We start from the raw sequence: 27,274 nt of genomic DNA on the forward strand, positions 1-27,274 counted from the left end.
CCTTTATACTCTTTTATGAGTACTGTGAATTTGGACATACTACTTTTGTCACATACTGTCTTTGCCTACTATATTGTAGGGATGTGTGCAATTTTGGATGCAGCCAAAGCACGCAAAGCATTCTTTCTTTTTTCCGTCTTTTGTTTAATGGCAGTTTACATTTGCAGTGCATATCACCACCTACTGGGTGGTTCTGTACTAATGTTCTTATCTTTTAATCTTTCATCAGTTTATTACTGTAAGCTAGAATATTTGTTTGATGCTAAACATAAATAAAAAAGATTGAATTAAAAGAAAACAGATCTGTGCTTTTAAAGGCAATATGGCTGCATTAGAGAAGCTTTTATGTTAAGCCATCAAGGTATGATGCACATACGTATGTATTTTTATGATAGAAATATATCATGTAGAAAATGTGTCCCATTGCAAAATAAAAAGAAAAAAGAAAAAGGGAAAGAATATATGTTGCTGTCTAGTCTGAAAATCACCATAGATTTTGGAACAGAAAGTTGTCCTTTTACTTACTTTTACTTTCCAGGCATGTTGCATAACTTGCTTTCTGGAAATACTCTCTCAGGTTACCATAATTGTGTGCCAAAAGAACAAGATAGTGGAGAGAGAGGGGGAGAGAATACATTTATCAACATTACACTGCCCCTTGGTGGCTACATGTCATTAATTACACTTCTAGAGTAAGATTCTGCCCACGTTGTCCTGCTTAGTAGCTCGTCTCATGATATGCTGTTATTACTGTAAAATGGCCACAGTTTACTGGCCAGTAAAACTGACATGAAATTTGTCTTTTGGTCTATTCTAGAAAAGCACAGCTCAATTGAAATGGTTGTCAGGCTTCAGTACCAGTTTGTCAGTTCAATTAATGATTGATCACATGTTCTCAGTGCCAATATTATGAAGTGCATGAATTTTAGTCAAAATTTATCACATGGTTGCCAGACTAATATGACAACGCATTCTAATCCCAAGGCATCATATACTGATGCTTTTGCCACTGCGTATACATCCAACGCACATGGCACCCTTTAAATATAGCCTCATTTTAAATTCATTCAGGTTCAATTACCCAACATAAAATCTTAAGTTAATTTAAAGCAAACAATACATTTAAATTAAACGGGTTATATGCATTTTTTTTAATATTATAAGAGCAGCTTTGTCTATTGTCTCTGAGTAAAGCTTACCCAGAAATCGAGATATCTGTTTATATCAGATGTTGCAATGCAGTCACACCATTTCCAAACATTGTCTCGTTACAGTTTGTGTTTGATACTGAGAGATACATGTGCCACCGCAGTGAAATGTGTTGAATTGCTTTTTATAGTGTGTTGACCTCCGAAGGGGAAGCCTGCTGTCGTTCAAGGAATAGGTTTTGCACACACCACACACAACAGCTCTTGCAAACTATAAGTATAAATAATGACAACAACAATAAGAACATTTATTTCTTGTTGTCTGTGTAATTCTTTGAGCTTAATTCTGTGAATGTTTTCCTCTTATCACAGTGTTCACATCGGCATCGTAACAAAAATCTGTCAGTCATAGAACACTAAATGACTCATAGCTAATAATTTATTTATTTATTACTGTATATAAATGGCTTGTTTATTTATGACAACGCTGATCTAGAATTTTTTTGGAAGTCGTCTGCTTTAGAGATAAAATGTGCTATTTATTATGTATTTTGATGAAAAATGACAATTCAAACAACCGAATGGCTACTGTTTCCAAGATATAAAAAAAAGTTTAATTTTAAGTATAATTTCCATTCTCAGTGACCCTGAAATAAAGTTATTTTAGAAGCATTTTGGCTGTAGACCACAACGCATTCTCACCCCAAGGCGTCACCTTTGACCATGCTTCAATATTTGACGTTTTAGGCGCCCTTTAGCGTCACTTACATGACGCGATCCTACGGCGTCATCTAACTGACGCTAAAGGAAAGCGTCAGTCAGAGGACGCGGTTAGGTTTAGGTATGGGGTGGGGGTAGGGTACACGCGATCCTAGGGCGTCATCTTACTAACGCTAAAGGGCGCCTAAAGCGTCAGATATTGAAGCATGTCCAAATGCTTCCCAAGGCGTCAGTTAAGTGACGCCTTGGGGGTGAGAATGGGCTGTAGACCAGGGTAATACAACTTAATTGAATCAACTCTCTCCACAAAGCACCAAATTACGCCACTGAATACATGTTTTATGAGAAGAGAAATATGTAAAAACAAAAAACAAACAAAAAAAAAAGATTTGAGTTTTTCCATTTTTATTGGAAAATATTTTTTTTTATTTTATTTTAAGGAAAATCCTTATGGGGAAACACAGCTTAAACCAACAAAGGCAGCCTTTGGGTGGTTTAAGCTATATTTTAGAGAGAGGTTGAGATCAAGAAATTGTGCCAAGAATTTGCTTGGCCATAAGCAAACAAATTTCAATTTCAAGCCAGCTGGGTCTTTAGATCGACAGTTTTATAGGTCCATAAAAAATGCAGTTTGAGAGCAAATGTGCAGGTGCTAATATACTGATGTGAGGTCAGAGAAGAAATCTCTCACCAATCACCACACTATGACCCTGCAGTCACACTCATTCAACCCATCTATTGATCCTTCTGTGAACGGATCTCTTGGTGCTCACTCATGTGTTGTGATGGGCATTTGACGAATGTGAATGGGAATGTACTCTGGGAAGTTCCCCCATTCTGTACATGTTCACTTGTGGTGGATGAGAAATCACAAATTTTACCCATTTTATTCAGATATATAATATACAAATATCGTTCAGTGCCCATAATGGTGAATGCATTAGGCGATGTCAAAGGGAGAGATGTGGCATACATTTGACCCACAGTTAAAGTGTCAGCATTTTTCCCCCCAAGCATTTTTTTTCCACCACAGAACCTTTTGTTCAGTGCTACATAACTCTCTCTTTTTTTCTGCAATATTCTGTGCATTGTTACCTTTCCAGAAAACCATACAATAATGTTTCATTTGTTTAGTTAACATCGGTTACCATTAACAATATTCTGCAGCATTTATTAATCGTATGTTAATCTTCAAATATTGTTGTGGACAACATTGTGGTGCAGGGATGATGTATTTTTCTAGACCAAAGCCTAGAAACTAGTTAGCATTTTAGCATTTCATGTTCCATAGTCCTGAAGTGAATTGATATGTTTTTTGCATGCGTTATGGGTTAAATGCTTGAAAGAAGCACTGTGGTCAACACAAGCCCAATATATTTTCATGTTTTTTATATAAATACATCTAAAATACATCAGAAATCCTATTTGTGATTTAAAAAAAAAAAAAACCTTTACATTAAACATCAGCCGAACAAGAAAACTCTATTGTAAAAATCTATTTACTATAGTTCACTTTCACAGTCTCGTTGTGTTTATAATCGCGCTCTTGCAAATATCTTGCAAACAAAGACTGAAAGAGTTGTCGTAAAGTGATGCTTTTTATTGAAGTCACGCTTTTGACTTCTGCCAATTGTATTCACACTTTAAAATGAATAAAAGTTGTGCTCATTTGTGAAGATTATCACATTCATTAGAATCATAAGCTTTTGTTATGCACAGACCTTATTTTCTGTATATCCTATTGGGTTTTTGTGGAGGGACAAAACTCTGGTGATGCTAGTCTTGCATAGCCAGATCTTCAAAAGGCCATCAAACTGGCAAATAAAGCAACCGGTCATTAGTTTTGTTCAGCCTCATGTTTAGGGGAGTGAAAATGTAAAGTCGATGTCCCTACAATAACTGACTCTTGGAAAACTCTTGGACATATTTTAAAGAGTTTTTACAGTTTACTTCACATACTTTCACAGACCAGTGTTTAGTTTGTCCTGATAATTATCTTATTGTTAGAGTTGTAAACCCAGCAACTTTATTCTTCCGTGAGGGGGTTTAAGGACTTCCCTGCACTTGAATAATTTAGATGATGCCTTTGAAACTCCTGAAATGTTTCCAATTTTGTGTGACATATGTATCAGACATTCAACCAACAGTCCATGGGCGTGACATCTGAGACTATAGGGTGATGCTAACTTCTGGGTTGGTTTACAAAAATACATCAGTACCACATTATAGGGAGGCCTTGAAATCAAAAAGGCTTAAATTCAATGTCCTATTTGATGCCCAATGGGATCCAAAAATTGGAGACCACATTGAAAAAGACAAACTATGTTGTGAAATTAATCAGAAATGTTTCAGATTATGATTTTATTAAGACATTTTGTGATGTGATAATGTTACTTGTAACGAATCAGCTCTTTGGAATATTAATAATCAATAATAACTTGTTATTTTAATCAGTTCGTCCAAAAAACTCTTTGATTCATCATTTATTATAAGAAAAAGGTAACTTTATTATTATTATTATTATTATTATTTCTTAGCTTGTACAGCGCTTTGAGCATGTAGCCAAATCGAAATCGTAAAGAGACTCCGTATTGCAAACAAAACAGAACCAAATACATATTATGTATAAGTCTTATATATAAATGAAGTAAACAACATACACACATGAATACATAAGTGAGTAATAGAACGAAACCGGAAACGGAAATAATGAGAAGTTCCATGCAACTATGAGAAGAAACATCAGCGTTTCATTTTCAAAGCATCAAATCAAAAGTATACTTGCATGCCTGGGTAGCGTATCAAAGTTATTGAAAACTGAAGTTGTTGATGAGTCGTTGTGCACTCCTGAGGTTGTCCTTTTCAGTTGGTAAGGTTGCAGTTTCTGGATTGAAGAAAAACAGTCTGACTCCCTTTTTGGAGCATAAAAAAATGGCCAATGGCCTGCTGGGTCCATGGGCTTCAGTGAAATGGGCCACTTTTCAGTATTGCAGAAGCAGTGTTGTGTCCAAATGCGAAAAACCAAGACGGGGAGGTCACGGTGAAATCTCTAAATAAAGCCTGAGAAGATCCCATCTCTCTCCGTTTGCTTTACCAATGAGAGGAGTTGACTTTCTGGTGGTAGTTTCATCTGGGGGCAAGATTTATGAGTCTCTGTCCTAACAGTGATTATACCTCTGCCTCAACCTTTTTCTGTTCAGTAAGATATAAGAAATCCACACTGCATTCTAAAGGAAGGTGATGAACATCAAAGTGTGAGTCATTAGATGAGGATTAATTAGGTAGGAGACATGATACAGATGAGGTTTTATTGACTGTTGGTTGGTTGTACAACCACATACATACCAATCAAACATACCATAGTGTTAAACATAATAGTAGACGAGACAGTAAATCATCACCGTTTCTGGGATGCATGTTCCTTCATAGATCAGACTAATGCGGCAAAGATTGTATTAACAATTGTTTCTGTGTTTCTATTGTCTCTCTCTCTTTCGCATGTGGCCGCATTCCTTCGAGGCCTTAAAAGTCTGTTATCAGTCTTAAGGTGCTCTGTAACAGGACACCCGGCCGACATAATAACTTCATTTGTGATGTTAGTTTTGGGGGAGTTTCATAGACCTTTATATTCATTAAATATTAAATAGTGTGTGTCTGATTGGTCCAGAACCTACAGACTCTTTGTAACGACTTTCAATTGTTCTTCTACTGAAGCTCAAGATGCTCTTTGGATCTTTTCAAATCATGCAGGAATAATTGATCATCAAATTTGTGGAGTTCTTGAAGTTTAGGAGCTGCTGTCAGTAAAGAACAAGACAAACAAAATAAGAACTTTGAAGTTCTTTTTACTCAAATTGCTATGCTGATAATATAATTTGAAGTTGATCAGGATTTTAATTTTGGTTTCATTTGTTATGCTGTATTTATTATACTATTTATTATACCATGTGGTGTGTTTATGTAATATAAATTGTATATATTGAATGGTTTTAAGTGTATTACACAGTTAAATATTCACTCGTGGTCTTCTTTGGTCTTTTCCTTTATCTTTAAATGGAGATAAACCGACTTCTTGCAGCTATCTCATGGTGCACAAGCATAAATTACAGCTGGGCATCAACATTCAGAGACAAACAGATTGCTTACAGAGTCATTATCTAGAGTCACTGGCTCCTCTTGAATTTGAATGCAGTTTATTGAATTATTTAGATGAATGTCTCAGTGGCTGAATGAACACTAGGATTGGCGTTATGGGTGGATGAATAGGAAAATAACATTTTGTGTTGGTGTCGTATTAAAAGGATGGATGTCAGTAAAGACGATTCAGTGAATTGGTTTTTTATATGTAAAGGCTTTGGAGTTTTGCAGCCAGTACTTTGCTTAGCTGGTGTTTTGTTTTGTTGTTTTGCTTTGTTTTGTTGTTTGGTGAAAAAAAAAAAAAAAAAAAAAAAAACTTTGGCTGATAATTTACTCACCCCCATGTCATCCAAGATGTCCATGTCTTTCTTTCTTCGAAAAGAAATTAAGGTTTTTGATGAATTTTTTCAGGATTTTTTTCCATATAATGGACTTCAGTGGACTCCAACAGTTTCAAGGTCAAAATTACAGTTTCAGTGCAGCTTTAAAGGGCTTTAACCCTTTGGGGACTAAGCCCTTTTTGGTCCATTTCTCTATTTTTACATTTGGGAATGGGAATTATGTAATGGAGATGGAACACCATGTGTTTGGTATCTATGGATTCAGAATACCCTAAGCTAACATAATAATGCATGTAATGTGTTTATAAAGGAAGTTTGAGTAAAAAAATAATCAATAAACTAGAGAATTTCAAAAACGAAAATTTTATTTTTGTCATTTATTAATGAAAATCTCACCTCACACAATAATAGTGAACAGTTTTTGAGCAAAAAATAAAGTTTTCAAACCCTTTGCTTGACAGACATTTGTAACTGTTCAATCAAAAGTGTAAAGAACAATGAAATAATTAACTTTATATGCAAACAGTCCCATGCATTTTTCCTCAGACATGCCAGAGAGCAAAGCAAGGCCTCTCCAGGAAGTTGCAGAGAGCCACCTGCATGCCCCACACTGCCAGGGGGTCTTGTTGTACACTCTGCTTGCCTTGAAGTGCTCACAATACTTTCTGGTATCTGCAGGCTTGTGTGCAGGGTTTGCTGGGTCCAAGGGGGCAATAGGCAGGGGTGTGTGATGAGTTGACCTGTCTGCAGCCACTGTTGTCTGAAGCTTAAAAGGACTTGCATGCTGCCTTGATTTGTGTCATCAAAGGCTTGAGGCGAAACAGTGGGTCCTGGTCTGATGTGCCCATTTTGCTGTCATTCACAACGTCCTAAGCCGGATTGCTCATGTGCACATTTAAAGGAAATGCTGAGATTTCCGGTGTTGTTCATGTGATGTACATTGTGTGGGGAGCGTGATCTTGAGCAGCTCAGTGTAGGTCTCTGAACACTCTGTGTAGATTGTCTGCGTCTCCTCCTCGGTGGAAGCTGAGGTGCTGTTGCCGGTGTTGCTGATGTGCTTGGCTGGTTTGTTTCGCTCCTCGGTGGAAGCTGAGGTGCTGGTATAGATGACGTGCTTGGGTCATTATCATTACTGAAATAAATGTAAAAGAAGAGAGCAATTACACAATGAAACTGGAAGCTTCTTTTTGTGTCTAAAAAAACCCTCCACTATAAACTTATGTAACCCAATGAAACTCTAAAAACACATTTCATGTTGTAATCTCTCTCTCTCTCTCTCTCTCTCTCTCTCTCTCTCTCTCTCTCTCTCTCTCTCTCTCTCTCTCTCTCTCTCTCTCTCTCTCTCTCTCTCTCTCTCTCTCTCTCTCTCACTGTCTAAAAATCTAATACAATACACATAGGCATACTCAAGATGCATGAGAAAATAAATAATGATAAAGAGGTTATTTAAAGTTACATACCAGTCCTCAAATGGATCTTCCCCATCCTGGTAAAATAATTCGTCATCTGTCAAAAAGCTGTCAACTTCGGATTTCTCCTCATCACTTTCCAGCAATTGTGCCAGAGCTTGTTCTGAGGTAAATCTTTTACTTCTTGCCATTATAAAAGTTATAAAACAATAAAATAATAATGCTATAATTGCTTATATATATATATATATATATATATATATATATTCATTCTGTCTCTCATATAAATCTCTGTGCGCTTTGTAATACTCCGCTCCGTTTGCTAGATGTCGCCTTCACCACTATTACTACCCCTTGCAAGGCTACAGAGTCCTCTGATTAGCTAGAATACGTCGTGGTAACCCTCCTCTGATTGCGTAATAAAAATATTCCTCCCAGTGTGAATTCTTTCATTGGTCTTTGCACATGGAATATTCCTTACAACATTGATTTCATTGGCCTTATACACAGTGGTATTGCACAATAAGTAAGTGTGTATACCATATATAACTGTTTTCAGCGGAATCTGACGAAGACGGCAAAAAAGACCGCACCTCTCTATCATGAACAGTTTTTAAGATAAATCCGTCCTCAGAGGGTTAAACGACACCAGGCGATGAATAAGGGTCTTATCCAGTGAAACGATAGATTCATTTAAATGAGTCATTTAAAAAATAAATTAAAAAGTTTAAGTTTTATAAGCACAAATGCTTTCCTTGCTCTGTCCTGTGATGTGCGTTCGTGACTCTCCTGTTCAAACTCGTTGTGCAAATCTTTAAACAAATCTTTTTTCAAGTCATTTCTTTCATTCAACGAACAAAATGAACGAAATGACTCGAAAAAGATTTGAGTAATATATATATATATATATATATATATACTGTATATATATATAACTATAACGTAAAAAAGGTGCATTACACAATAAGTGCATTGCTTTCAATTAAATGTTAGTAATAAAAAATGTTAGTTACCAATTAAATCAAATGTTAGTATAGTAGCTAAAGGCATCTAATATAAAGAGTGAGACTATATGTACAATTGACAAATAAACACAAGATCAAAACAAAATCCAGTGCCAGTACAGAGTGCGCAGCATGTTGTCCAGGTTTGAATATTGTACTAAATGTCTCAGTGCTGATTTAATGACATTACAGGCTTTCCTCAAAGGTTATGATGAGCACTGAGAGAAACACTGCAGAGGTGTTGAATGGGGATTCTCTGCCAGTGAGCTGCTGTAATTTAAGTGATCGTATATGGAGCTGTCATCAGTGTTCCCACAGTGTGTAGCATAATCCAGTCTGCAGTTTTTGCTGATGAGTGGATAGACAAATGCTACTCAAACTTTTAAAGGGATAGTTATCCCAAAAAAATATTGTCAATCATTTACCTTTGTTTTTGTTTCACTGCTCTTTTCCCACAATAAAAGTGAATAGTGACCACCAGGGGCTTTTGAGTTTCATAAATTATAGAAAGCATTATAAAACACATTACTCATGCATGTTGGTCTTATGAAGTCATTCAATAGCTTTATGCGATGAACATAGTCGTTATACAGTACACTGATAGATCCGATCACATACAGTATATTCTATTGTGTCAGTGGTGAACAATTTTTGAATATGCATTTGCTTATGAGATTTTCAAGCTATTAAACTTGAATTTGGTCTTATACTGATGCAGTGTCACATTCACTCTTTTATTGCAGGATAATGCATCTCTGGACATGCAGGCTTCTGCAGAGCAGAACGTGAGCTGAATTTAAACATTAGGAGGTTGATCGATTCCCGTTATATCCTAAGCTTTTTATATAGTCATATTATTGATCTCTTGGAATTGATGTTTGTCAGAGTAATGAAATTGAAGGGATCCCTTAAATCTAAGGGCTCCATTCAGGACATGTGTTTTTATGAAGACTGTTAAAGAGTCTTGTTACATCCCTCTTCTTCTTCCTTGGAACTAAGCATGGCAGAATTTCAGACCAAAAGAAGTAAAATGGATATCACTGCCCAGTTCACTGATCTTGCTTGAGAGAACCTTGCTATCTTAGAGTACACTGCCCGATTCTGTCAACTGGCTGTGAAAATGGACCTTAACGACGAGACTCAAAAGTTTCTGTATTGGATATTGGAGCCAAATGTTATTCCCCCCTTGACCTACCTGACATGAGTGATGGAACCTGAAGAGAGGCGATCCTCCATGTTTGCAGTGTGCCTACTCTCACCTGATGCTAGCTTTATCGGCTGCAGAGCCTACCGCAGGAAAGGACCCGAGCCCACCACTGAGCTGAAAACGCCATGCCCGCCACGGACCCTGAGCCAACGGCAATGCCCACAATGTTGCCAGAGCGTGAGATTACATCTTTTCGGGAGCTGAAAGAAGCTGCCTAGTCTGAGTACCATCTTTTATCTACGAGCCGGTGGGAAATAGACAAGAGCTGGATGAGGATGACCACCTCCCTCCTTTGATTCCACCCAGTCCAAAGCCAACATCGCCACTGGCCAGAACCAGCTTAGAGACTGTTATACCATTGAAAATACAGCCATCCTGCTTCCCTCTCCCATCTCCTCTGTCTAGCCTAGTCGGTCCCTCTGTCCCTTCAGTTCCTCTGCTCCTCTATTGGCTTTTACCTGTTTGGATCCGCTGTGGACTTATAGTTTACCAGCTCTGCAAAGGTGTTCCACCTCAGACCTCCAGGCCCATAGCTCCAACTCGGCCTATCGAGCAGTTGACTCCACCTTGGCTCCACCCATGGCCGTCGTCCCATTGGCTCCACCGTGCTTCCTTGTCCCACCGGCTCCACCTTGGTCGGACATCGCCTTGGTCGACATTGGTTCGAGCCTTCAGCTGCGCTTTGGCTCTCCACCCCTTTGGCTCCTACTGGCTCCACTTTCCCTGGAGCTGTCTCCCCCCCATGGGTTCATTCCACTGGAGCTTACACCTCCTGAACCACATCCTCAGCCATTTTATGGCGCAAGGCTGTGCCTTTCCGGAGGGGGTGTGTTCCGTAACAATTATGTTTAGTTAGTTCCATTTTCATGGACTTTTTGTTTGTTTTGTCTTCTTTAGTTTCCAGTGTTCTAGTTTCCGCCGCTGTCTGTTGTCATGGTGATTCATTTAATCAGCACAGCGGTCTGCATTCAGATCATTATCATTGTGTATTTAAAGCTCTCAATTTGTGTCTATGCTATTTACTTTGCTATTATCCCGCCTGGCATATGTTTTCAATTGTTGTCAATGGGAGCGCCACGTTTTTTAAACTCCATGAGCGTAACGAGGCGCTGAGCGTTTTTTTCACGCTGAGGATGGTACCTAGGATGGTAAGGGAACAGTCATAAATGCCATTAACCCCAGTGACGGTTAGGTTTAGGGACGGGGTTGAGGTAAGTCATATATTTATATAACGTTAAGTCAACGGCGTTCATAAACACGCTCAAAGGCAATTATGCGTCTTGATAGCACGCCAAAAATGGAAATACGAATTGGCGTGGCATACACACGCTACTTTATGAGATCAGTCTGACTTTGGATAAAACGCAGCACTCATTTCTGTCACTTTTTACCCAGCCGTCCAATCACAGTGGAGGAGGGGCGGGACTAAACAACTCTGATCAACTGTCACAACATTCAAACTGCTGCGGATATTCTGTAACGAAACGTCTCAACAGAAAAAACGCTGCGCTGCCAAAACACTCTCAAGCGCCCAAAGCACGGCGTCTTCAGCAGAGCGTCTAGCGTTTTCAGCTGGCTAAAAACGCTTTGGTGGACACACGGCCTTACTTCATTAAAGCTGCAGTCTGTAGCTTTTTTGGGGTTAAAAATTATCAAAATGGTAAGCTTGTAATAATGTTTTAATTCCAGTGGTACTGGTGGATTTCCGCAGGAGATTCGAGCGTGTCTTTACGTCATTACGCCACATCTGTACACATAAAGAAGGAGTTTCGGCTAGTAGGCTATCTTGCGTGAGGATGTTGGAGGTGGAGATTTATAGCCTTTTCTCACAGCACTTAAACTTATCAATTTGATGGCGGATCCAGAAAGGTTCAAACGACAATCACCAGTGACAATAGATTCACCTGCTGTAAAATACAAACGACTTAAATCGGACTTCGGAGTGGCTACAGAAAAAGGAGACTCCAACTGGACCCATGCGAAAACAAGGATAGGCTACATAACATTACCATTAACAATTTGAAAACAAAGTATAACTTGCACTATTTGCGTGATATGATAAACTATAAGTGATTGTTTGATTTAATCAGCGCAATTTACTGCAATGTCAGAACCAGAACAAAAGTGGATGTTTCTTACTAGTTCAGAGGACATTTTCTGGTGAAAATTCTTATGTTGGTCATTCTTCCAAAAAGAATAATCTGTGATTCTGAATGCCAGTCTCCACATCGGCACGGTGATTGACAGCTGCACACACTCCTCAAACACTGTGTTCTTCTGAGCTATGTGCCATGTCGAGGGTGTCGTACTATAACTCGTAAAGTTGATAATTATGCGAATGACTGCAATTGCAGAATTCAAACAGAGATGGCGACAAAGAGGAATGCAGCTTTAAAGTATGTAGCTACTTTCCCTGGAACTAAGCGTAACACACAGAATGTTACTTAAAATTGTTAAAAATTAGACAAATTTGATTGACGTAGAATATGACATTTTTAATTTTCAGTACAAATACATTATTCATTTACATATTTTAGTTATTTATTTAGAAAATTCTTGATTGATCAGATTCGCATGGCAAGTGCTGTGATTTTACATCTCTGGTTGAAATTACGCTATGCTTCATGTCTCAGAGTGATGAAGTGTGATCCTGATCCACTGCAGCAAAGTCAGAGTAGGTCAGGTGACACATGAGGAGGCTGTGCACATTTAACACTGAACACACAGGGACATCTAGTGCTCTCTTATGAAAACTGCACTGTTGCAAACCAACCGAGTCGAATATCAAGATGTTGCTTTTGCAATTTTAGGTAACCACGTAACTTAGACAAGTCTCTTAATGTATTAACATTGTGGAATATCACATTCACACACATTCAATGTCATTATATGCTCTGTAGTTGTTCTTTTTGTTATTTTCTCAGGGTATATAATCAGGCTCTATCATTTTGATTATTATTCATTGGTGTATTTGGATTTGCGCTCACTGCATTTAGACTGACCTTGGCTCCACACAGCACACGTATCCACTCAGATTTTAGTGCTTGAGCCAATAAGGGTTGACAGTTAAGGTCACATGACCCAAATATGTCTGCCTCCACTCCTTCGGACCAATTTGCATACGCAAGTACTCCATGGGATAGAAAGAGCCTTACAGCAAAAAAGACTTCCGTGCATATCAACATAATTGAACATGATAAATGCATCCACATGAACATAATTATGTGTTTGTTGTTGTCAGTAATAAGAAAGTATTGCATCATCTCAGTCTGAGACTGTTTTATAGCTGAATGATGTAAGATTGAATTCATTTTCTCTGTGAAGATTTATCTTTCTCTTGCAGTATTTGGAAAGTGCTTCCAAGGTGCTATTTAGAGTATTATAAATCAAGTTTGCCTATAACACCATGTTCTAGTTTTTTGGAAGAAAACAAAAGGTTTTATTTAGTACTGTGTCTTTTGAATAACATTAAAATACATTTTTCTTGTTGTATTGACAGGGACCAGTGACCCATATGTGAAGTTTAAGATCGCAGGGAAGGAGGTTTTTCGCAGCAAGACAATCCACAAGAACCTGAACCCAGTATGGGAAGAGAAAGTCAGCCTGCTGGTGGAGAGTTTGAGAGAACCGCTCTACGTGAAGGTAAATGATAAATAACAGTTTGAGTGCTTAGCTCCAGTCTTTAAATTAAATATGTAGAGATTTTTGTATGCTGCTGAGACTTTAGTGCTTATTTATTGTGTTTGATTTTATGCAACTAATGGAGATTGCAAAGAAGTAAATCTGTTTATTTACACTTTAAACTGACCTCCGGTCTTACAGTCACAGTAAGTCTTGCTTCTGTTCTTTGTCGTGTGAAATGACATGCCTTACTGTTGTGTGTTTTCTATCCTCTGCAGGTCTTTGACTATGACTTTGGGCTGCAGGATGACTTTATGGGCTCTGCATATCTCCATTTAGAGTCCCTGGAGCACCAAAGGTCGTCTGATGCTTTGTGACACATTGACACATCTGAAACACAATCACAAGACAGAGACTAAAATTATTCACTGCTGCCACCTAGTGATTTTGCATATGCAAACAAGTGTAATTATATTTAACTAAAACCATGAAAATCTTGAATTAAAATAAACACTAACTACAAAAAAAATAAAACCACTTCTCATTTTCATTTAGCTTAGCTTGATGTACTAAAATAACTAAAACTAAAACTAAAAATGTACTAAAATTTCAGGTAAAATGATAAAAACAAATTCTAAATATTAATAACTGTAATGGTATCTCAATTATAGTTAACACATGAATGCTGTATGAAATGAAGAACATAATCTTTAATCATGGCATGTATTTGGTTGTTCATACTGTAGGTTCTCTCTGTGCCCTTTTAGGACCTTGGATGTGACCCTTGAACTCAAAGATCCCCACTATCCCAACCATGACTTGGGTTCACTGGATCTGACTGTCACACTTATTCCAAAAGAGGGAGACTTCAGGGAAACTGTGAGTTTTTGATTTTCATATCTCTATGTTTTTCTAGCTGATGTGTTTGGGTTGAGAATATGAGCTGGAGGTGTGTGATGTGACCTTGCTGGATCAGATGTGCCTGGAAGATGCAATATTTACTCATCATCAAACCTGAATAGATATTAAGATGATTCACGAAAATTCACAGTTTCGTACTTTTAGGAAAATACATGCATTCCGTTTCCATATTTTGGTCTATGGGAAACCTGAAAATATCAGGGAACTTATTTCTTCTTCAGCCCTATAGTACAAAGAACTGTAAGAATTGCTCTTTACAAGTGTAATCTCTATATAATGAATTTCATAAACACTTATCCAAACCTGTCCATTTTTGGAAAGTCATGAAAATGTATTGGTAAGGAGGTTTGGGAGCTCAGAATCGAATAAAAAAAAACGATTTATTTTTTAAAAAAAATGGAAATCTAAGGTAAACTAGTACTCTCTTTGATTTCCACTATACCGTTCAAAGGTTTGGGGTCCTTTTTAAAAAAATAAATGAATCGTTTTTCAGTTGATCAGTAGTGACAGTAAAGACTTTTACATTATTATCAGATAAATCTTGTAATCTTTCTATTCTTCGAGTATGCTGCAAAAAAATAAAAAATAAAATAAATAAAAATAAAAAATAGTTCCACAAAAAATATCGTGCAACTGTTTTTCAATATAGATAATAAGAAATGTTTTTTCAGCAGCAAATTAGAATGATTTCTGAATGATCATGTGACAGTGAAGACTTCAGCTTCACAACAGATTTCCACTTCGCCTTCGCTGAAGCTTCACTTCAGCTTCAGCTTCGCCATCACAGGAATAAATTACATTTTAAAATATATTAAAATAGAAAACAGCCATTATAAATAATAGTTTTACTGGGTTTTTGATCAAATTCATGCAGCCTTTGTGAGCATATAAAAGACTTCTTTCCAAAACATTAAAAAAATTGTACTGACCCCAAACTTGTGAACAAACGTATATTTAGCCAAGGGTTTCAAATGGTTAATCTAATCTAATCTAATAGCATTTCACACATTTGACCACAGTACAGAAGACTACAAATTTGTTTTCTGGGCTATTTATTTATTTATTTAGATGGAACAATGCATATCAATGAACGTACAAACATAGTCGAACGTAAATATGCCGGATTTAGCACAATGCTAATTTCCATCCGTTGTCCCCCAACACAGACAAACACAATCCAAAAATAAGCTAGATGTGCCAATGTCTGACCTGGAAAGTATTTCTATTGCAAACTCTCTATTGTCTAGAGAATATGCCCGGCATTGGCGGGCAGAATTTAAATGCGAGGAGATGAATACAGTTAGCTATTAGCCAGCTAGCTCACTAACAAATGCACCCTGTCTTTACATACAGCCTAATGCGGTCATATATCTTGTTTTTGCGTATAGTAATTGTTGCTCTGGATGAAAGAGTACTTATTGCTCAGCATGTTTAACACGGACACTGTGAGTTTAGGGGAAACAAGTGTGTTTTATGTAGAACTACACCAAAAGAAAACTTATATTAGTAACTTAAGCTCTCAGTCAATTTAACAAACATGTAATACTAAGGCCACCATCTTTTGCTGTTTATTTTGCCTGATGTCTGATCAAAACATGATAGTGGCTAAAATATGGTTTGGAATACTAAAAAACTGTATATACCATATCGCTGTGTTTATATATACAGTATGTTTCTAGAAATGTATTGTGAAGCAGGATGAAAATGCAATGATAAACACTTCATGCAGTAATATGCTACTCTGCTGTGATGTGACATTTTGTGGAATCTAGTTCATCATCACAGAAATAAATATGGATATTTTTCATGTTTTTTCCAATTTTGTGTGAATAAATTCTTCAGTTTTGACAGCTATATTATTATAAATTTATCTTGATAAATTTATGTAATAATATTTTGGCAACAATTTTGTTCTGGATATATTGGGAGCAAATAAAATTTTTTCAACGTTTTAATTGTGAAACATCAGCACATTGCATTGTGGGATGCAGTGATCTTTCAGGGTGCATACTGTGCATATTAAACAGAATATAAGCAGGATGAACTCAACAATTAATTATGATCCAACCACTTATAACCTCTATGGATACCTCTCTCTCTCTCTGTGTGTGTGTGTGTGTGTGTTATGGGTATGCGTGTATCTTTGTGTTAGTCAACAAAGCTTTAAACGACAACATTTTGTTGTTTCTGTGTGATTTAGTAGTTTTATTAGCTTATAATGGCTGCCCCCAGACCATAGCTTCCCCAGGCTGCCTCCTTATGACCCCTTGACTCTTCTGAACTGTATTCAGACAGGCTGTCAGGTTCACCTCTAACACCCTGTTAGAGAGGGCAAGGGGTGGCTTTATAATGCTTTGTCTCATTCACAGACCATGCTTATGAGAAGGAGCTGGAAACGATCCAGTAAGGTAATAACAGCATGAACTGATCCCTGCCTTCTCTGATTCTCTGCTCTGACTGAAGAGGGCAGTGACCACACCCCTTTTCATTTTTTACCCTTGCTTACTTTTTTTTGCTGACTTTATTTTCTGTTTGCTGCAATATGCAAGGTAAGAAACGCTGCCATCTGGTGTACAGATAATAAAGTGCACATTTTTCAAGTGCTTTGTCCTGCCTTTAAAATTAAGGCTGAATCAGATCCAAATTCAGGACCGCTATAGTTTCCTTTGTGTATTGTAGCAACTGACTGAGAAAATAAAGCATTCTCTGTTCTTGCCATCTTTATATTGCATTGACTGCACGGTGCATGTGCTGCAATGTTCTGTGAGGAGATAATGCACTTTATCATTGCACTGTATCAGGATGTGAACAGGGGAACCACCAATTTATAGATACTGTTGATTTTAGATATGTGTTCTTCTAGTCATACCTTGAATAGTATGCATATTTTACCTGATTTAATGCTTCATAACATTATTTTATTTTATTTCTTGGTAAATTTGTGTGGTGGGTCTGTGAACAATGTCTTTCTCTAAAAAAAACAAATGACAGTTTTGGTCTCTGAACTTGATAAATTTGTATGAAATCTTATCATTAACTAAAATGATTAAAATTGAAATTAAATAAAATATAAATATTAGATTATAATTAGAAATGTTGCCTTGGAAACAAACTGAATCAAATTTAAGTTAAACAAAGTAAAAACAAATAAAAAAAAATCGAATTAAACTGAAAATATCAATAAAAGTTCATTCAAAATATTAATACAATTTAAATATAATACTAAAATAACACTTAAATATTTGATTTGTAGATATTTGAAAAACTTCTCAAAATAGTTGGTTGAATCATTATTTTCCTTTTGAAACAATCTGTTTTGTAAAGTGCTAAATAAAAGTGATTGAAAGGGAATAACCCTATTCCTATAAACATTCCAATTCAAGTGTTAAGCTGTTCCTTGTCATCCTCACTATTGACCTTTAAGTTTAAATTCTGTTAAAGTTTTAAACTTATTTGCATATTATTTTCTTCCTTTTGTTGTGAATGGATTTTTTTACTGTATGAAAGTGGCATGTTGGTCTGGGACGGGAATAATGTATTATACTCTCTTTGTCTCTGGTTCATATGTGCATGTGTGAAACAGACATTTCTGTTGCCTGCTAATTGAAAGTCCTAGTGTCAGTGGTAATTTGTGGTCTTCAAGTGGTGGCCCATTTCTAAGACATTTCTTACACGCAACCTAGTTGCATTGATTTGCACTACTCAAGAGAACAAAATGCACAGCTCTCAGCTGCATGTTCCCAGCAGAGGTCAAGTAACTCCTATTTTGTTTTGTCTAATGTTAGAGCCCAACTTTCAGAGAGGCCCAGAAACATGAAAGTGGCTCTCCACCAGCATGTGGATAAGGACGTCCTGCTGAAAGGCTTATCAAGCCTTTGAAGCTCCAAAGTGGGCCATGTTGGCTGGGACTCGGGAATACTGTAACAGTGCTACGATAACTACTTTTACACTGCTTGCTGTGCACACTTGGGTTTTTCTTCTATTTATACTCCCTATTTTTCTTTCATTTCCAAAATACTGTAAACGATGATCTCTGTATATGCAAATCAATTTGTAATTGATACATCTCCAAAATTAAGATTTCTGCTCTGATATACAGTACGAATATAAAGAAAACTCCACCCTGAAGTGTGTCTGCAAGAACAAAACTTATGCTAACACAGCTGTTAGCAAACCTTACGATTTTTTTACATCCAGTTTTACTTCTGCTTCATTATTATGAAGCAGATTAAGATCGGCGTTCATAGATCGACTGATAGAGACTATTTTTCCAAGATGGCTTCTTCCTGTATTCATGAATTTGTCTGTGTGTATAAAATATCTTCTTATTAAACTGTATGGACACTGACAAAGTTCTCAATGCTTCGGTTTGAATGTATGGACCCTTATTATGCTACCGTGTTAGTGTGGGGCTATTTTGAGCCTTGTTAGTGGTAATGACAACCGATTTTTATTTGTCATTACTCTATGCCCTACTGTATATACTAGCGTTATAGGCTAAACTGTTTTTAGAGATAAAACTATTTACATTCGGCAATCATGAAAACAAATCTCAGATAACGGTTGATTAGGTAACAATGTGTAATTAGACCAAAGGTTCATTTTGCGCCGGAGTTCTCCTTTAATTTTGACTTTACAGGGACTTTAAAACTGAACAGAAGAAATTGCTGGTGTTTCTTACGTCACAAACTACCTTGTCACCAATCACGTCAACGTGTAATCTTTATCGAGTGAATCTCTGAGCTGGTGTGAGTGAGTGGAAGGCTGGGCTTATTTGCATATTCATTGAACCCTATATACTAATTGAGGCAAGGGTGTGGAGTTACATTCAAGCTATTTTAAAACATGAAGAATTTTTGCCTCATTTCTTTTAATCATTTACTCACTCTGAAGTTGTTTCAAACCTGTGTGAACTTCTTTCTTCTGCTTAATACAAACAAAGATATTTTTAAATTGGTAATCAACCAGTTGATGGGCCATATTGGTCATATCCATCAACTGTTTGGTTACCCATATTATTCAAAATATCTTCTTTTGTGTTCAGCGGAAGAAAGAAATGAATACATGTTTGGAACAACTTGAGGGCGGGTAAATGATGACAGAATGTTTATTTTGGGGTAAACTATCCCTTTAATTTGGGCAATTAAAACCCTACTTCGTAGTAGACTTTAGCATCTTTTATTCTCTCATTAAATGGGTGGTAAAATGCCATTTTCACAAGATGTAAAATAAATCTCTGATGTCCTCAGAGTGTGTGTGTGTGTGTGTGTGTGTGTGTGTGTGTGTGTGAAGTTTTAGCACAAAATACCCCACAGATATTTTTATATAGCATGTTAAAGTTGTCACTTTTTGAGGGTTTTCAAAAACGCACGTTTTGTGACTGGCCCTTTAAATGCAAATGATGCTGCTGCAGAGGGCAGAGTTTCAAGAGGGCGGGGGAGCTTGTGTATGTTAGCAGCTTCTGATTTCCTCATGCAGATAAAATAACACTAAAATAACAAAAACTGTTCTCCCTTTAATAATATGAACGGAGTCAGTCTAAGATGGAGAGACTCAAGAAGTGACAACATGTAGAATGCAACAGGACATCTCTGAATGGTTTGATGAATTTATGTTGCTGATTTAGAGTTAACTATCTTCAATTAGGATATTCTGTCATCATGTAATCTATAAATCTCTCATATAGGAACTGTTGTGAGATGCAGACAGAGTGACTTTCAATTGCATGTGAAAAGATTGATGCTTAAGTTTGAGCTGACTCACAAATGTACTCTTATACAACCATTCTTCCTCTTCTCAACATGATCTGCATGTTCCCGGGGCCCGTGTTTATGCACATTTTAGGAATGTTGTGTAGTCCCTACCAGCCGTTTGTTGTAGTCCTTTTCTTTAAAAGCAAAATATCTTCCTTTGCTTTGAACTTTGAGTGTTGTAACTTTGATAATGTTGTTTATGCTCAAACAGCAACATTACACACAAACTAAAGTTAGAATATTGAAATCATACTTTACCACCCCTTTAATGTAAGCCATAAATATAGCTAGTATTTGTTGTACTTGTACTAGATTTAATTTATTCTTAATTTAAATCATACAATGGACTTATTTTTTTCTGCAAATTAATACTGACTTTATTTAATTGTGGATTGAATATAACCTAAACATTTCTTCATGAGATTCACCCTATATGTGGACTGTTTCTTAGAAGAGGTTGATGAGACTTCTGTTGTTTATTTCATACGCTACCAATCAAATGTTTGGGGTCAGTAGGATTTTATAAAGCACGAATGAATTAAATTGGTAATAAGTGACTGTAAAGACTTTTAAAATATTAAAGAAGATTTATGTTTTTTAACATTCAATTCATCAAAGAATCCTGCAAAAAAAAAAAAAAAAAATGTGGTCATGATTCCAGTATTTAGAAACATACGCCGTTACTAACATAACCTTGGTCCTCTCTAGAAGAGAGAACGAGTACTGCGTAAAATCTTACGCTAGGGGAAAACTTCTTTTCCTCGAGATATTAAAGCCAAAAATTATCCTTAATTTTGAATGAATGTAAAATGCATTTTCTTGGTTGTGAGCATTCTGATCTGGCGTTCCACAAGCACTTTGTTCAGCTGTCTTAAATGGGTCTGAGACCCGCGTCTTTTTTCGGTACCAGAAAATATCTGTTTCGCTATTTCGGCTTGAAGTAGATGAGCTACTTCAGTTTTTACCATAGTTTCGACCTTCGCCGTGTAGCGGCGGGGACGTCAACGAACTGCAGCTAATAGCCTCTTTTTATAATGTTCAGCACCCATTCTGAGACCCCGTGAAGCTTTGCCCACACATCTGCATGAATAGTTAGGGGTAGAATGAGATCTGGGCTCTGGCCGCAACATAGTGGTGACTGGAGAGCTTCGGCGTGCTGAAACATAAACACTGTGAGGCGCATCGGCGAACACATACTTAGCAGAATAAAAGGATATAAACGCCGGAAAGCGTAGCAGGTATGGCGACTGATGGCGGTGAGCTTCAGATGGAAAGACTCGTCTTGCAAAAAGCTTTTCTCAGACGGCGCGGCTTCTTCACTCTGGATCCAGCAATGCGTGAGCTTCGCTGAAGAGATGAAAAATCAGATTATATCAGCCCATCAAGCTATTTTTATCGGCCCAGGCCACGCCCACTTTGGCGGGAGGTGACGTAGAGGGCAGGAAACGCCCCCATTGGATCTGACGTCACCAGTGGCCTCTCTTGATAGGCTGTTGCAGTTGCCGCAGGACAGCCAATAGGCAGTCTAGCCGTCTTGCCTATGCATGCTGCCGCAGCAATGCGTTTTACATTTATTAAAAATTAAGGATAATTTTTGGCTTTAATATCTCGTAGAAAAGAGGATTCCCCCTAGCGTAAGATATTACGCAGTGCGACAGAACCTCTGAACAAAATTAAGCAGACATTTGTCGGATTTCATTGGAGATTTCAAAAATGAAATTTATTTGTAAGCTTGGTGAACAGATTTGGGGAACAGCCCGAGATGCGACCGAGTGAAAGGAAAAAAAAAAGACTGACTGTAAAAAAAAAAAATGCGTCAACATCAATCAAAACCCACAGCCAATCAGAACAGCATGTGGGTGGTCTCTGGCTAGAATAATCTATCTTGCACTCACAAGGAAACACATAAGTAGCCTACACAATCAAATTCACAAATATGACAACATTTAAACATTATTGTCAAAAATACACTTGTTTGTTCACAGTTTGAGCGTTCTTGTTTATATATGTTTAATTTCAAGATATATTTCAAGAATAAACGTTAAATGATATTCAAAGTCACATTAACGTACACCCTGTTAACATTAAACAAAGTTTTACCTGAGCTTATTGCCACACTTTGTGTTTGTTGTTCCAGTTGCGACGTCGCAGAAATAAAGAAACCGTTTCTAAAATAGAATCGTCTGGTTAGGACAAAAACTGTGTGGCGGCGTCATTTGTAAGTTAGTTAGGACAAGGTGAGACTTTTTTCAAAAACATTTAAAAAATCTTGCTGACCTCAAACATTTTCACAGTAGGCCCAGTGTATGTTCATGTTTTACATTACTTGAGGAAAGATACCGTTGACACACTGATGTCTGTGTTTGCTGATGTCTGTTTGTCTCTGTTTTTGCAGTGCTGTCTCTGTTTATGTTTTCCTTACTCACCCTAAATATGCCTTTCATGTTCCTGAACTTTATGCACTGTTGTACATTGCATTTTGAACCACAAACGCATTGTTTGCTGTTCACATTTAATTTTTTTGCCTATTTTTTAGTCATTTCACTGACTTTCTCTTCACATTGGATTGTATCCTGCCTGACGTGAGTATGTACGGGTGTGTGTTTGTGTCACATTGCAGCATCAGAGTCTGAGGTTATCAGACATTCACAGGAAGGCTCAGCTGTGGAGAGGCATAGTTAGCATCAGTCTCATTGAGGCCCATAACCTCCAGCCTATGGACACCAATGGCCTCAGTGACCCTTATGTCAAATTTAGAATGGGACATCAAAAGTACAAAAGTAAGGTATGGTCCACATGAGCTGTATTCCAGTTGTTTGTTGTTCATTTGAGACTTTTTCTTTCATGTAATGGAAATTCTAATCAAGTGGGTTTCTTTTCTGCTGTGCAGACGATACCAAAAACACTAAACCCCCAGTGGAGAGAACAGTTTGACTTCCACCTGTTTGATGAACAGGGTGGTTTCATTGATGTCACCGTCTGGGACAAAGATGCAGGGAAGAAAGATGACTTTATGGGCAGGTTGGTCATGCATGTGGCTTTTATTGTGTAGGATATATGCAGTTTTGTAATTCTCATGCTCTCATGGTCTGATCTGATTGATTATATCTCTTAAATGTTTTAGCTTTTTGGAAACTTGTGGATATGATATTCACTGCAGTAATATGAGGAGCGGGTCAAAAAGGCTTATTTGTTTTTAAAACTTTCAAATGGGCTGCAAGATGACTAATTATTTAAAGTAAGACAAAAAATAGCTTAAAATCAAGACGTAAACTCAAATAATTTATTTTAATTGAACACATTTCAACACGTTTGTTTGTTTGTTTGTTTGAAAACCTGGATAAATGATGGACATTTAAAAGTGTGATTTTTAGACCTCATGCAAAATACATCTAAAAACTGTTTAAAAAAATTCTGTAATGAACATGCAGTTTTCTAGTTATGTCAAGCCCTAAAATATTTTATTGAGTAGAAATTATAGAGAAATTGCCATTTGTGAGTTAAAAACACTGAACATTAAACACTGAAGAACATTCAGTATTTACAGAATTTTCTTATTTTAATTGTAATATCAGTTAATATAATTGTAAAATATCTTAGTCTACCTTTGATGAAGGCTGAGAACCACTATCAAACTGAATGCATTTATTTTTATTCCAATCACTTTAATCATATAGATAAAATGTTATGTAATTTAGTACAATTATACAAATCAAACTCTTTATTTGTGTAATTTTAGGCTTTGATCTCAGCAGTTTATACTGTATATTTCTTAGTGGGCGAAGTTAACAAGATCTTTTGGCGCATTTTTGCTTGTTTCGATTTTGGATTAGTGGAATTGTCTGTAATGTAGTTTTTCATTTCGAATTCTGCTGTTAAACATGATTATTTATAAATCAAGTTAAAATAATACAGGCAAATGGCTTTAAATAGTATCGATTAACAACCCTTGTATAGGCTAGTAAGGCAGTCTTTAAAGGTTTATTAGAAAATTAATTTTCCTAAAGAGAAATAGATTGGGGTTTTTGTTTTGGCAACCCGAATGTTGCACTCCATTAAATAACATGTCTGCTGTATAGTATATCACAGTCATTTATGCTCCAGTCTGAACTGTCCTCTCGTAGACTGCGTGTGTGTAAAAGAAAGAGGGTCTTCTAGAGTCTCAGAATGACAAAACCCTATTAGAAGTGACAGCAGAATTAATGGCTGTGCGATGTGGGAATGAGGCAGCAGTTTACTTAGTTTCCTGTCTGTCCCCTACACCAGTGGTCCAGCTTACAGTCGTTCATAGAGGTGGCATGTCAGGATCGGTCGGGTGGCATTCTTGTAATTGGCTATTTCCCCCCTTTAAACACTTATCTGCTTAAGTTGTTCAGCACTGATGTTCACATTATTTACCTCATTCATGATCAATTGAAGCTTTCAGTACCTGCGTGATGTTCCTGTAGAGAAAACACATTGTCACAGTGGGAACAAGTAGAGGAATACCGATGAAATATTTGCAGAGAAACTGTATTCTATAGCAATTATTTAGCCGTTTACTCTCTTATGCTTTCTTTCTGCCTCTTGCACTTTTTCTCTCTTCTTAGAGTGTTGGGGAATGTTGATGAAAAGTGATCAGTTTCTAAATCAGATACTAAATCGTAACAGGTTCGCTCTGCTTTAATAATCACATTAAAATAGGTCTCATGTAGAGTTCCAAGAAGTTTATACATCCATACACTACCTTTCACTACTTTTTCTTTTAAACCATAATACGTTCTACATTTCAGTTTGGGCTCGGAAATGACTAAATCATTTCTTCCCCAACATGTCACCATTAAACTCAGTGATACACTGACTATTTGTACATTTGTTTTTGACCAAATTAAAGAGCCAAATTGTAACGTGTGCCATTTTTAACAAAACCAAAATTTGTATCAAATTATAAAGTTTTTCAAAAGTTAGTTTACTTTAAGGAGAGAACAGTGTTAGTGAAAAGCTTGAGATGATGATATCAGATGTAATTTTGTTCAAATTATAACAAAAGTTTAGTAGTAATATTTAATTGTACTCTATATATTTAGAAAACATAAAATGCTAGCAATACAGTTAATTTTTTTGCACAATGTCCTTTCTGTATTTTCATTGCTGTCATTTCCGTTACAAAATGACGATTTTGAGATGTGGATTAAATTACATTAGTGTATAACAGTTCAAGTGATAGGGGAAAAAAACAATATAGAAAGTGTTTTAAGTAGTTTAATTTCTCAAAGGCAGCATGATACCCTCAGTAAAATAAATACCCATTTGTTTAACATTTTGTTTAGACTACTCCTAATGCTGGTGATTTAGCTTTTTCTTTGTTTATCTCACTGGAATGCCAGTTTCTTTCTTTTCAATTGTTTCTTTCTATTGTTTTGAACATTAAAACCTGCAAGACAATATATGATTGTGATATAATGATGATTATGAAGGTGTGTTTGTGTGTGTGTGAGTTTCAGGTGCCAGGTGGACCTCTCTCTTCTGTCAAAAGAGTGCACTCACAGACTTGACATGCCTCTGGATGAGGGTGAGGGCACGCTGGTGCTGCTGGTCACCCTCACAGCCTCTGCTGCTGTCTCCATCGCTGACCTGTCTGTAAACATATTGGACGACCCTCGTGAGAGGAAAGAGATTCTTCAGAGATATGTAAGGACAAAGCTCTTCTATTCAGAAGAACATTGGGAGTGTACAGCCAGCAATAATTATGACTTCATAAACATGCTAAATAGCATCTTAAAGGAGAACTCCGGCGAACAATGAACCTTTGGTCTAATAAAACATCGGTATCTAGTCAACCGTTCTCTGAGATTTGTTTTCATGATGATCGAATGTAAAGAGTTTTCTCTCTAAAAACTGTTTAGCGTATAATGCTAGTAATGGGGGCATTTACTAAGTAAAAAGAAATCGCTAGTTAATACCACTAATAAGGCTCAAAATAGCCCCACACTAACACAGTAACATAATGAGGCTCCATACATGCAAAACGAAGCATTGAGAACTTTGTAAGTGTACAGACCGTTTAATAAGAAGATATTTTATGAAGACAGTTCACTTCGCGTTAACTTATCGCACGTCGTGCTGAGTGATCTGAACTCATACAGTTTAGCGAACTTCTGAACTGTATGAGCGGCGTTCGGGGATCGACTTATCGAGACTTTTTTTTTAAAGATGGCTCCTGTATACGCGAAGTGAACTGTCTTCATAAAGTATCTTCTTATTAAACGGTCTGTACACTTACAAAGTTCTCAATGCTTCGTTTTGCATGTATGGACCCTCATTATGTTACTGTGTTAGTGTGGGGCTATTTTGAGCCTTGTTAGTGGTATTACATGTAACTAGCGATTTCTTTTTACTTAGTCAATGCCCCCAGTAATAGCGTTATACGCTAAACAGTTTTTAGAGATAAAACTCTTTACATTCGATTATCATGAAAACAAATCTCAGAGAACGATTGACTTGGTACCGATGTTTTATTAGACCAAAGGTTCATTGTTCGCCGGAGTTCTCCTTTAAAGGGATAGTTCACCCAAAAATGAAAATCCTATCATCATTTCATTCTTCTTTGGAACAAAAAATGAAGGTTATTTTAATGAAATCTGAGGAATTTCTGTCCCTCTGTGGAGAGTCTAAGCAACTATGTCACTTCAAAAAGTCCATAAAGAGAAAAACTATGTAATGTAAATTTGTAAATTTCACATGTAAACATTCATCAACACACACATCAGATATGGTAAAAGAAAGCTCAAGCATGATTTCTTGATAAAACGTTTGATGAATTTATTGGGTTGTTTTAAATATTAAGCATCACATCATAACACTAGTTACATGGAATATATTTTACTATTATAGAGTACTCTAAAATGACATTAATAATCAGTAATGTAAACAATTGGCTCATGATTATGTCATGATTATGTGATTTTTTGCTTAATCTCTTAAAGAAAACAACAACAGGATCCTCTTAAGGAAATATTTGAATTTATCTTGAG

At 36.7% G+C, this 27,274-nt stretch overlaps 1 protein-coding gene across 8 annotated transcripts in view; it reads left to right on the plus strand.

Moving 5' to 3' along the window:
- The window catches only part of mctp1a (multiple C2 domains, transmembrane 1a), a 205,849-nt gene that overhangs the window by 90,057 nt on the left and 88,518 nt on the right, over positions 1–27,274 (plus strand). For 3 of the 8 annotated variants that reach the window (XM_089130115.1, XM_089130118.1, XM_089130116.1), the window contains exons 3-9: positions 13,466–13,608; positions 13,866–13,945; positions 14,355–14,466; positions 16,878–16,916; positions 22,882–23,046; positions 23,152–23,282; positions 25,739–25,931. In XM_089130115.1, coding sequence (XP_088986241.1) covers positions 13,466–13,608; positions 13,866–13,945; positions 14,355–14,466; positions 16,878–16,916; positions 22,882–23,046; positions 23,152–23,282; positions 25,739–25,931 — 863 coding nt within the window. The remainder of the gene's footprint in view (positions 1–13,465; positions 13,609–13,865; positions 13,946–14,354; positions 14,467–16,877; positions 16,917–22,881; positions 23,047–23,151; positions 23,283–25,738; positions 25,932–27,274) is intronic. The other 5 variants (XM_039662314.2, XM_039662317.2, XM_039662315.2 and 2 more) reach the window with 3 other exon arrangements.

This window comes from Pimephales promelas, chromosome 4 (genome assembly GCF_988280905.1).
Source record: "Pimephales promelas chromosome 4, fPimPro1.hap1.1, whole genome shotgun sequence".
Classification (NCBI taxonomy): domain Eukaryota; kingdom Metazoa; phylum Chordata; class Actinopteri; order Cypriniformes; family Leuciscidae; genus Pimephales; species Pimephales promelas.